The sequence below is a fragment of the Bufo gargarizans genome, chromosome 4 (assembly GCF_014858855.1).
Source record: "Bufo gargarizans isolate SCDJY-AF-19 chromosome 4, ASM1485885v1, whole genome shotgun sequence".
NCBI lineage: Eukaryota > Metazoa > Chordata > Amphibia > Anura > Bufonidae > Bufo > Bufo gargarizans.
The window spans coordinates 264,747,472-264,761,003 of NC_058083.1; the positions used below are offsets into that span (position 1 = coordinate 264,747,472).

The window sequence follows — 13,532 nt, forward strand, 5'->3', positions numbered from 1 at the left end:
CTATGTCTCACATCAATACACTGCTGTGTGTGTGTGTGTGTGTGTTTGTGTGTATATATATATATACACGCATACACACACACACTGCATATATTACACAGTATTATACATGCAATATGTACAGATATATAGTATATACCGCAGTGCACTGATATGTGAGGTACAAGGTATAATAGATGCTGTGTGTAGAGATATCAGTACACTGCTGTATATACTATATATGTGAGGTACGAGGTATAATAGATGCAGTGTGTACAGATATATAGTATATACAGCAGTGTACTGATATGTGAGGTACGAGGTATAATAGATGCAGTGTGTACAGATATATAGTATATACAGCAGTGTACTGATATGTGAGGTATGAGGTATAATAGATGCTGTGTGTACAGATATCAGTACACTGCTGTATATACTATATATGTGAGGTATGAGGTATAATAGATGCAGTGTGTACAGATATATAGTATATACAGCGGTGTACTGATATGTGAGGTATGAGGTGTCAATACACTGCTGTATTTACTATATACCTGTACACACTGCATCTATTATACCTCACATATTACACTACTGTATATACTGTATACACTGCATATTTTATACCCCGTACCTCACATATCAGTACACTGCTGTATATACTATATACCTGTACACACTGCATATATTATACCCTGTACCTCACATATCAGTACACTGCTGTATTTACTATATACCTGTACACACTGCATCTATTATACCTCACATATTACACTACTGTATATACTGTATACACTGCATATTTTATACCCCGTACCTCACATATCAGTACACTGCTGTATATACTATATACCTGTACACACTGCATATATTATACCCTGTACCTCACATATCAGTACACTGCTGTATATACTATATATCTGTACACACTGCATCTATTATACCTCACATATTACACTACTGTATATACTGTATACACTGCATATTTTATACTCCGTACCTCACATATCAGTACACTGCTGTATATACTATATACCTGTACACACTGCATATATTATACCGCGTTCCTCATATGACTGTACACCGCTGTATATAATATACATCTGTACACACTGCATCTATTATACCTCTTTTGTGTGCCAGGGCTGTTTTGTAATCCCAATCCGGCCCTGATGGCATAAATTATAAAACGCAGCAGCAAGAATAGTTCATGGAACAAAGGGAGGGGCTATTAAAAGGGAATGGGGGCCCAATTTAGATTCCTGCTATGGGCCCCAGTGATTTTTATGTACGCTCCTGCCCCTGAGTCTCCTCCCCGGCCGGCAGTGCGGCGTGCCGGACATGACGTTGAGATGCAGGGACAGGGAGAAGGCGCCGGAAAAGAAAGGGAGAGGGAGAGCGCTGCGCAAAGAAGCCGGTCTGGCTTTCAGAGTGAGGTCTGATGGGGGCTGAGAGTTGGGCAATGTATGTAAAGTTATGACCGGTGACTTGTGCTATGAAGTAATGTTTTTTTTTCTGTTGTCTTGGGGTGCAGCTCTTTTGTGTAGGCGCTTCTATTGAGCTTCTAGTATATGCTTGGATGTAGCAGAGCTGGTTTTGTCATGCATTTCTTTTGCCTTCATATGGTAAAATACTTCATTGGCCTATCAATGGCTTTATAACTAACTCTGCTATATTTCTGTAACCTACAACCTCTGACTGCCCAGTTGAAACTACTACACCCAACATGTTCTGGCAGTAATAGTAAATGGATAATGGTGCAATTCTGAGCTACTAGTCTATATAATACATATGTAGCCTACATATTTATTATATAGACTAGTAGCTCAGAATTGCACCAATATCCATTTACTATTGCTGCCAGAACATGTTGGGTGTAGTAGTTTCAACTGGGCAGTCAGAGGTTGTAGGCTACAGAAATATAGCAGAGTTAGTTATAAAGCCATTGATAGGCCAATAAAGTATTTTACTATATGAAGGCAAAAGAAATGCATGACAAAACCAGCACTGCTACATAATGTAGCAGAGCTGGTTTTACGTGGGAATACCGTGGGTTATACCGAATATCATCCTCTTGTATATAGTAATATACAGTGTATATATATATATATATATATATATATATATATATATATATATATATATACATACACACACACACACACACACACACACGCACATGCATACACACGCGGCAGCGGGTTTGGGGGGGGGGGGGGCCCATGGATCAGTTTCGCACCGGGGCCCCGTGGATTGTGTGTACGCCACTGGCTATTACCACATAAAGTGACACACGTCAGATTTGCAATATTAGACCTGGTCAGGAAGGGGGTAAATGGCCCGGATGTGAAGTGGTTATTAAGAGGCTAAAATATATATAGTAAAATAAATGTCAGTTTCTGGTTACAGAGTCCACTGTTTTCTCGAAGGCGTCGCAGTGGTTGAGCTGCTCAGCAAACCATGGCCCGTTTTGCTGCCGCTGAGGTGACATTGCCGCAGCCTGCCCGAGTCCCGCCATTCCTGCCCTACTCCCTTCTCACCTTTCAGACCCTCACACAGTTGCCTAGTACGGTGACGTCACTAAGACGCTACAGCCGCGCCCCACGAATATTAGCAGGCGATTGGCTGAAGAACTTCCACCTCTTTGTTTATAATCCCACACTCTCCACCAATAGAAGCAGCCGTCCGCTCGCTCCGCCCCCTGCGCGTTGTTCAGTCATTGCCAGTGCTAAACATGGCGGCTCTGAGGATTGTCACAGGGACTGGACGCCGGGCGGCGAGGTGTATGGTGCGATGGAATCGGCACGGTGTGCAGTCACAGACGAGATCGGCTGCACATTTTACCTTCCAGCCAGACCTCGAGCCCACCGAATATGGTATGATTGCTGTGTATGTGACATTGTGTGTGTGGCAGCTGGGTGAGCTGCCCTTCTGTATGGCACATGACAGTCAGTGAGGTGTGAATACTGGAATGTAGCAATGCGTTTTCCTCAGTTTATTTTGCCCCTCACACAACATACACCTGATGGCATCAGTACTTCTGGACCCTGGATGACATTGGGGCATGAATGGTTACAATGTCACCTTTAGCAACCCTCCCAACTTTTGGATCACGGGGAGAGGGAACATATGTCCATGGGCTATATTCTTTGCCCACATATATGCCCCTTCACTGTAGCCATACCCACGTATGTGCCCCCTTCATAGTAGCTATGCCCACATGTGCCCCTTCATAGTAGCTGTTCCCACATGTGCCCCCTACAAAGTAGCTATGGCCAGATATGGGCCTCCTTCATAGTAGCTATGGCCAGAAATGTGCCCCTTCATAGTAGCTATGGCCAGAAATGTGCCCCCTTCAAAGTATCTATGGCCAGAAATGTGCCCCCTTCAAAGTAGCTATGGCCTGAAATGTGCCCCCTTCAAAGTAGCTATGGCCTGAAATGTGCCCCCTTCAAAGTAGCTATGGCCAGAAATGTGCCCCCTTCAAAGTAGCTATGGCCAGAAATGTGCCCCCTTCAAAGTAGCTATGGCCAGAAATGTGCCCCCTTCAAAGTAGCTATGGCCAGAAATGTGCCCCCTTCAAAGTAGCTATGGCCAGATATGTGCCCCCTACAAAGTAGCTATGGCCAGAAATGTGCCCCCTTCAAAGTAGCTATGGCCAGAAATGTGCCCCTGTAGCGTTATACTACCCTACCTCGTGAGATTTCCCTACCTTCTGACTTCCCGTCGCAGGGCTAATGACGTGAGGAGGCGTTCCTGAGTTTTCACGATCTGCTCATGCGCAAACCGACAGTTTATGGAAAATCTCAGCGGAGTTCAGCTTTACACCGGGACACTGCGCATGCGCAGGAGAGCCTCAGTAGGGAAATATTACGGCCCAGTGCGCAAGCGCGGCTAACTCTGGCCGGTGCATGCGCAGTGTCCATAAACTGTCGGTTTGCGCATACGCAGATCGTCAAAACTCAGGAACGCCTCCTCACGTCATTAGCCGTGCGACGGGAAGTCAGAAGGTAGGGAAATCTCATGAAGTAGGGTAATGTAACGCTACACCCCCTTCAAAGTAGCTATGGCCAGATGTGCCCCCTTCACACTAGCTATGCCCACATGTACCTCCTTCATAGTAGCTATGGCCAAATATGTGCCCCCTTCACAGGAAATAAAAAAAAAACCACCAAAAACCAGTAAGTTCTCACCTGGTTCCTCCGATGATCACAGTGTAAGGCCTCTTGCACATGACCGTATGGCTTTTTCAGCATCCGCAAAAAATACAGATGATGTCCATGTGCATTCCATTTTTTGCGGAGCGGAACGGAACAGCTGGCCCCTGATAGAACAGTACTATCCTTGTCCATTATGCGGACAATAATAGGACATGTTCTATCTTTGAACGGAAATATGGAAACTGAAGGCATACAGAGTACCTTCTGTATTTTTTGCGGATCCATTGAAATGACCCTCCATATATGGAACGCAAACAGAAAAAAAAAGTTTGTGTGTAAGAGGCCTAAGCCGTGTACCGGGGTGGGCTCCCTAGGATACAGCAAAGTCACGAACGAGGAAAGCAACTCCAACACCAGCTTTTGCCAAAACATAATTTTACTAAAATGTGGTAATAAACACAACCACAAATGCTGAGAACATAAAATACATTTACATCCACCCAGCCCGACTGGTCCTGTAGCAAGTGCCTGAGTATTCCTCCCGAGCAAAACGCCAGCCTGGCTTGAGTTTGTGGGAATTTTATAAGTGCTGCAATGTGAAATGTCACTTTAGGTTATAGAGTCCTTGTAGTGAACAGTACTAACACTTGTGGCCTGAAACAAACAGAGACCCTAACTAACTACAGGCCTGGTCTCAGTCTCTAGGCGCCAACACTGTAATGAGGTGCGTGCATAATCTTACCGACCCGGGTCTGCTCTGCATCCGCTGGTGACTCTGAACAGAACAAATGCCTCTCCAACAAGCATGCGGTCCCGCAGTGTATGTAGCTTTGCTCCTCAGCTCTCATCAGCATTCCTGGAAGCAATCTTCCTTCCTCTGGACAAGATCGGGGTCTGGGACATGATCATCCTCACTTTGGCCTCTTTCAAACGGGCATCATGTTTTTGGTCCGGATAAGATGCGGGTGCGTTGCAGGAAAATGCGTGATTTTTCTGCGCGAGTGCAAAACATTGTAATGCGTTTTGCACGCTGCGTGAGAAAAATCGGCATGTTTGGTCCCCAGACCCGAACCCGGACTTCTTCACAGAAGTTTGGGTTAGGTGTTGTGTAGATTTTATTATTTTCCCTTATAACATGGTTATAAGGGAAAACAATAGCATTCTTAATACAGAATGCATAGTACAATAGGGCTGGAGGGGTTAAAAATAAAATAAAAAATAATTTAACTCGCCTTAATCCACTTGCTCGCGCAGCTTGGCTTCTCTTCTGTCTTCTTCTATGAGGAATAGGACCTATGATGACATCACTGCGCTCATCACATGATCTATCACCATGGTGATGGATCAGGTGATGACCGGAGTGATGTCACCACAGGTCCTTTTCCTGTGCACAGCAAAGAAGAAGACAGAAGAAAAGCCGGGCAGTGCGAACAAGTGGATTAAGGTGAGTTACATTTTTTATTTATTTTATTTTTAACCCCTCCAGCGCTATTGTACTATGGATTCTGTATTAAGAATGCTATTATTTTCCCCTATAACCATGTTGTAAGGGAAAATAATAATGATCGGGTCTCCATCCCGATCGTCTCTTAGCAAGCGTGCGTTAAAATCGCACCGCATCCGCACTTGCTTGCGGATGCTTGCGATTTTCACGCAGCCCCATTCACTTCTATGAGGCCTGCGTTGCGTGGAAAACGCACAAAGAGGAGCATGCTGCGATTTTCACTCAACGCACAAGTGATGCGTGAAAATCACCGCTCATGTGCACAGCCCCATAGAAATGAATGGGTCCGGATTCAGTGCGGGTGCAATGCGCTCACCTCACGCAGTGCACCCGCGCGGAAATCTCGCTCGTTTGAAAGGGGCCTTAGCTGCAGCTCTGGTCAATGAGGGATGCTCTCACACCTGGATGCCGTCACATTCTCTGCTCACACAGCTCCTCAGTCTCTGCTCCGTAAGATGGCTGCCTCCTCTTCTTCTCCATGCTCTAAAAAACCGCACCTCTCATGAATATGAAAATATATGCAGTCTGTAGCTGTGTCTTGGAAACAGCGGCATCTTGTGGCCAAACAGCAGAATGTCAGTCCAGATCATTTAACTTCATTTAAACAAACACAATGTTCAGACAATGAGAGCTGTTTCCCCATCTCACAACAGCTCAGCGGCCGGTGCTTCCCATCAGCAGGTGCAGATCGCGCTTGCTATGTAGAAAATGCAGAGGCTGATTCCTCCGCTCCTCCTTCACAGACATCATGCTACTGCTGGGGAGCGCTAGGAGCTGAGAGGGACTGTGAAGTGGGGACGGCTCACTGCTTCACCATTACAATCATCTGAGAGAGGGACATATCTCAGCCGCTCTGGGACCACAGGACAGCCACTGAAATCCAGGACTGTCCCGTCAGATCGGGGGTGGTTGGGAGGTAGGCCTTTAGGAAACTACCACTACCTGTCATATCATTCCTTAACAGGTATGTGCTTGTATGGTGATTTTGGGGGCAGACGTTGGCGGATAAGCATAGTGATTAGCCCAGAGGGACTTGGGGTGCTGCGCCCCTTCTGATTCTAGCTGACTGTACAGACTGAACATCAGACCTGATTAGGTTCTCATTAGTTTTACATCGCTTGCCATGCTTTATAAAGATAAGAGCTGCCCTGGGCAACTTCCCCAGTTTTTACTGCCCTCTGCGATTGACCAAGTTTAGGGACCGCAGAGTAATCAACAATGTCATGGCACCTCCTGATGGCGAGTGAAAACGCATTAGACTGAGAGACCGGTACTGTTCATGATAAAAGTCTCTAAGGCAGGCTCTCCAGCTGTTGTAAAACTACAACTCCCACCATGCCCTGCTGTAGGCTGATAGCTGTAGGCAGACTGGGCATGCTGGGAGTTGTAGTTTTGCAACAGCTGGAGAGCCGCAGGTTGGCCATCCCTGCTCTAAGGCCTCATACACATGACCGGTCTGTGGTCCACAGTTTGCAGAATATTCTCTCCTTTTCCATCCATATGTATTTTCCACAAAAGAGAGATGGCCGCAAAATGTGGACCATGGACCTGTTGAAGCCAACGGGGCCGCAAAAAAATGCAGATGGTATCAGTATTTTGAGGATCTGCGATTTGCATATGGTTGTGTGCATGAGGCCTTATACTGCAGACTGGTAACTGCACAGACAGGTCGGACCTGTTTTATCTGGGCTCATACCTACATCAAAAAGAAAAAGTTTCCGGCACTGTAGTGTTTTTCAGTAAAATCTTCCTCTTTATTAACGTAACATAAATCCATGTACACACAAATCCTTAAACCATGTGATAGTTTACGCGTTTCGGAAACAATGTCCTTAATCGTAACGATTGCATGGTTTAAGGATTTGTCTGTACTTGGATTTATGTTACTTTAATAAAGAGGAAGATTTTACAGAAAACACTACAGTGCCGGAAACTTTTTCTTTTTGCTGTTTCAAGGACTACCTCAGGGATGGCCAACCTGAGGCTCTCCATATGTTGCAAAACTACAACTCCCATCATGCCCGGACAGTCTACAGCTATCAGCCTACAGCAGGGCATGGTGGGAGTTGTAGTTTTACAACAGCTGGAGAGCCGCAGGTTGGCCATGCCTGGACTACCTGTTCATTCCGAGCACGCAGAGCATCTGTGAATACGGTGAGCTGGAAGTGTAAACTTCTTGGATATCTATATTAAGTTCATACCTACAGTCTGCATGAAGTTCACATGATGGCACATGGAGTCCCATATTAGGACTTGTTCACATTTCCACATCCGTGACGGCACTGTACGTGTTTCATTCATGGCACTGTCCGTGATCTTAAATCTGTGCGTCATCTATGTTTCACGGACACTGCTAAGCTAAAAATTGGATTAGCATCTTCCACGGTATAACCAAGGACCCATGGTCTGCGAAAAAACAGTCAATGTGTACGTGTGCTGTCTTAGGAGACCATGGACAGCACGTGTCCGCGATCCACTGACGTGTGCAAGGCGCCTGCTTGTGCTGCTATATGGTACCTCACAGAGAAAGTCTGCAGGGAATGTATCATTCAGTGTATGCTAACTAGCATAAAAAAGTCACATTTTGCTGAATAAAATTATGCCTTTTTGATAATTTATACCAATCTTACAATTTTTTTAAAAACAGACTTGAGTGGGGCTTAGTCAGTGATTTCCATCAGTGATTGTGGCCAAAACCAGGACTGGAGCCTCCACAGACATAAGGTATAAGGGGAAGATCTGCACCTGTTCTGTGTTTAGAGCCTCACCTGGTTTTGGCTCACAATCACTGATGGAAATCACTGACCGAACACTGACGTGTGAATGAGGCATAACTTTGTCTATGGAGATTATTTGGAGCTCAGAAATATAAATTGCACAAATAAAGATATATTAGGAAATTAAAGAAGCATTTAAGATTTTTTTTCTTCGCCTATATAGTGCCACATAGGCCATTATTAAAGAATAAGATAGAGACCCTTGTGTATGCCAGTTTTATTTGATGTGTAATATGTGGATTGTCAGCCATCTTGATTCCTTCTCTCCTCATATAAAGTTTACTTAATTATTCCTACTTTTCCCATAATGCATGTCTTTGTAGTGATAGAAAGGGTGGAGTCTTACCATTCTTATATAAGGGCAGCCATGACAGATTAGTGACATGGCTGCTATCCCCTCACACTGCAGGGTCTCCATGTATTCCTATGTGCTGCAGCATGACCATGTCTGCCCTCTCTGCCCGGTCATCTTTCTACTCCCTGTCAACTTTTACATGCAGGTGGCAGGGAGACCACGGTGAAGCTACATCTCATAGATCTACACTGGAGAGTCAGCACACACAGATGGCATAGAGGGGCAGTGTGAGTCAGGAGGTTTATATAGATGCAGCTAACCACTGTATACACCTACTTACTGTATATCTGTACTCCTGGAGATATATCTTCAGCAGAATACAGGCATCTAGAGAGGAGTGTGGGGAGGACTTGAGGTCACATGACTCGGCTCAAAATATGTGGATGCAACTGAATTAGGGTGTAACAGATGACACTAGAATATTGCTAGGGAGTTAGTAGGGGTTCCCCAGGCTTTTACTATTGATGACCAATCCTCAAGATTGGTAATCAATATCAGATCAGCAGGAATAGAGAAGTGAGACGGCACGTGCACACTGCGTGCGCCTTCCTTTCATACAGCTGATCGTCGGGGATGCCGTACCCCCGCCAATCTGATATTGATAACCTGTCCTGAGGATAGGTAATCAATATTAAGGCTAGGTCTACACGACGACATTTGTCGCGCAACATTTTGTTGCACTAATGTCGCGCGACAATTTTTATAATGGCAGTCTATGGTGTCGCACTGCAACATGCGACATGCTGCGACTGCGACGCGACAGTCGCAGAAAATCCATTCGAGATGGATTTTTCTGCGACTGTCGCGTCGCAGTCGCAGCATGTCGCATGTTGCAGTGCGACACCATAGAGTGCCATTATAAAAATTGTCGTGCGACATTAGTGCAACAAAATGTCGCGCAACAAATGTTGCGCCCTATCTGTCGCGCGACTTTTTGTCGCGCAACAAATGTCGTCGTGTAGACCTAGCCTAAAAGCCTGGAGAACCCCTTTAATGGGCACAGAATGCTTTGGAGAACCCATATAGTGTAAGTACAGTTTTATTGTCTTAAACACATTTTAAAATATATAACTATAATATATATATATATATATATATATAACTAATGTTTCATATCTTTTTAACCATGTTTGCAGGACCCACTCAGAAAATGAACCTTTTCCAGTCTGTACACAGTGCATTGGATAATACACTATCGAAAGATCCAACTGCAGGTATAAAACAGAAAAAATTGTATGGATGTGTGTGTATATTGCAACTCTTTTAATATTCTTTCAATTCTGTTGGCTTGCATATTGAAGAAAAAATTAGGCTATGCTGTATTTAAAAACCACTGCGGGAAATTTATCATTGCCTTTGCCCTAGAAAAATGGCGGTAAAGCCGATCAGATTGATAAGTATTTTTGTGGGAAAGGTTCAGTAAAACCTGTGATTTATACATTTATATCTCTGCTTTTTTTACCTCTTATGAATAGCTATTGGTACGGAGGGAGGGGTTATCAGTGATTGATAGCATTGTGTTTATAAGTGTACATACAGAGATGGCGGTCACTGGTAACAACTCCTCCCTGTACCAATAGATTTTCATAAGAGGTAAAAAAAGCAAAGATATAAATGTATTAGTGACTGATTTCATAATAACATCTCTGCTTCCACAGCTAACCAAACCTGATAAACCAGCCAATATCCTCCCTCCTGATTGGCTGACAGCCATTGTGGGCAAGCCTGCCAAGGTCATGTGATATCTGTCTTCATTGTTCCTTCCCTATTTACCTCACTGGTATACTGAATTTAAATGGAAAATAGTGGGCACTGTTTTGCATGATTTGCCCAAAGTGAATTGAAAACTTCGGATTCGTTTGGAAAAAGAATTTTTGTGAAATTCGTGATGGATCTGATTAGTTTACATATAGCAGCATATGCTTGGGGCATACATTAAAGGGTTTCTCCAGGAATTATTTAAAATGGCCGCCAGTCCCAGAACATGAGGACTGGTTGCTTCCACTTGCAGAGCTGCCTAGGGGGATACGGGGCAGAGGCCTCACTACACTGCACTGAAATGCTGACAGGAAAACTCAACAGTGTGTCAGAGTGTAGTGTGTAGTAAGGCCCTGACCCCACACCCCTAGGCAGCTTGGCAAGTGGTGGCAACCAGTCTTGCTCACATTCTAGGACATGTTCCTGGCGGCCATTTTAAATGATTCTTCTTGAACCCCTTTAAAGAGGACTTGTCACCAAAAAATGCACCGTGTTATAGAGCAGGGGAAGCCGACCAGATTCATGTATAGTTTGGTGGTAAACGATTCAGTAAACCTTGTAATTAATACATTTATGTCTCTGCTTTTTCTACCTCCTGTGAACAGCTATCGGTACAGGAGGAAGATGTTATCTATGATTGATAGCATTATGTATATAAGTGTACATACAGAGATAGCTGTCAGTCACTGATAACTCCTCCTCTCTGTACCGATAGTTCTTAACAGGGCTGCAAAAAATCAAAGATATAAATGTATAAATTACATGTTTTACTGAATTTTTCCCCCACAAAAGATATATATTAATCTGCTCAGCTCCTCCTGCTCTATAACATGCTGCCTGTCGACTGCATTTTGTGGTGACAGGTCCTCTTTAAGCAGGACTCTTAGGGTCCATTCACACGTGTAGTGTATTGCGGATCTGCAATAGACCCGGCCGGCACCCCCCATAGAACTGCCTATTCTTGTGCGCAATTTGCGGACAAGAGTACGATATGTTCTATTTTTTGCGGAGCCGCGGGCCGGAAGTTCCACATCTTTTCTGTCCCCATAGAGAATGAATGGGTCCGCACCCGTTCCGCAAAATTGCATAACGGATGCGGACCCATTTGCGTATGTGTGAATGGACCCTAAATGTGTTGATGCAAGGACGGATGACTAAAAGAAGGTAAAGCAAGAAACCTTGCGGTAGAAGCGGGACGTCTACTTGAATGCACTGATTTCTTATTGTACCCAGTAAATTGTAAACCCATGATACCAGTTTTCACCATGTTTACCAGTTAGCTGATTCAGGGTGACAGCGCTTGCTATTCCTCTAATTCTTCTGACATCTCTGTGGTTGTGTAAGCTATAGGAGGCCGTATAAAATCATACTGTCAGAAGTCCTTAAGATGCAGAAGAAACGCGTCTCTGAAATGTCACACTTTTGCTTGGTTAACAGTCTGTGCAATTTCCAGTAAAAGTAGGAAAATGAAATGTTTGAGATTTCTTTTATGTCAATTGGCTTGTGCGTGTTTCCGTGACGTGATCGACATGACAGCCGTATCCACCAGAGCAGTGAACATGTGGAGCCTCGGCCGTGCTGTACATAATGATGTGACAGCCGTTTTCTGATGAGGAATATAATGCACACTGACGCACGTTATATCCACTGAGTGATCATACTTGGGCGTATATGGCTTCCAACATGATCCATGCATCTTGATATGAGATATGGCTTACTCTTGACTTTTAAGACTTTAGTCTTCCTTCAGCACAAATAAATGCAGGATTTTAGCATTTTGGCATTTTGAATCTATTTATCACATCATGGTTGAATTATTTTCATCTGTTTGGATTTCTCTCAGTGTTTTAATTTTTGCCATTTACACATATAATTCAGGCTTGACTGGAGTAAAACCCTGACCAGGCCTCATTCACATGACCGTGATGAAAATACACTGTTAAAAGTGTCAAAATGGTACATTTTTCACGGATAACTTTCTGAAAAACTACCAATAACCCCTTAAGGACAGGATGATTTTACATTTTTGCTTTTTCTTTGATCACTCTCTGCCTTCCAGGAGCCAAAACTTTTTCCATGTTTCTGCAGCGGCCGCCTCCCCCTTTAAAGAGTACCTTTCACTAGTTTAAAAACTAACTATATCAGTGGGCAGAGCGGCGCCCAGGGGTCCCCCTGCACTTACTAGTATGTCTGGGCGCCGCTCCGTTCGCCCGGTATAGGCTCCGGTGTCTGCAGCTCCCTCTGTTGTACTGGGCAGAGTTTTTGTATTAGGCGTGTCCCTTGCTGCAGCGCTGGCTGGCCAATCGCAGAGCACAGGCTATGCCTGGGACTCCCAGGCTATGAGCTGTGCGCTACGGTTGGCCAGCGCTGCAGCAAGGGACAACCCTAATACAAAAACTCTGCCCAGTACAACAGAGGGAGCTGCAGACACCGGAGCCTATACCGGGCGAACGGAGCGGCGCCCGGACATACTAGTAAGTGCAGGGGGACCCCTGGGTGCCGCTCTGCCCACTGATATAGTTAGTTTTTAGTTTTTAAACTAGTGAAAGGTCCTCTTTAAGAGGGAAAAATAGTACTTGTTTTCGTGCTGCCCATTGCCGTGAAGCAACAAGGGCACAGGGCCCCTTTTAGTGATGTAGTAGATGGTACCCAGGTGTAGGAATGCCAGAGTGGTGTAGGGTGGCCTAAATATCGATCCTTACACTGGTTCGTATAGTTATATTTTGATCTACTGCTTGCCCTGCTGCATGTTTTTCAGTGGTAGATTGGCGATTGTGGTGGCTATATGGTGTGTTCTTACACCATGTGTATCTCCCACTTGGGATTTATGATACTTCCATTATTGGAATGTCAGCTTCATATCTCCCATTGAACACATGTTATAACATATGATAACATCATGGTATCTATATACTGATAGTAAATATGCCACACCACTAATATGCAGTCATCGGGGTGTTATTTTCTATGTACGGCTTATTCAGCCTGTTGGTATATAC

At 44.5% G+C, this 13,532-nt stretch overlaps 1 protein-coding gene across 1 annotated transcript in view; it reads left to right on the forward strand.

Moving 5' to 3' along the window:
* The first annotated feature begins 2,691 nt into the window (after positions 1–2,691).
* Positions 2,692–13,532, forward strand: part of BCKDHB (branched chain keto acid dehydrogenase E1 subunit beta) — a 198,222-nt gene continuing 187,381 nt past the window's right edge. The window contains exons 1-2 of the mRNA XM_044290010.1: positions 2,692–2,855; positions 9,912–9,989. Coding sequence (XP_044145945.1) covers positions 2,714–2,855; positions 9,912–9,989 — 220 coding nt within the window. The 5' untranslated portion in view covers positions 2,692–2,713. The remainder of the gene's footprint in view (positions 2,856–9,911; positions 9,990–13,532) is intronic.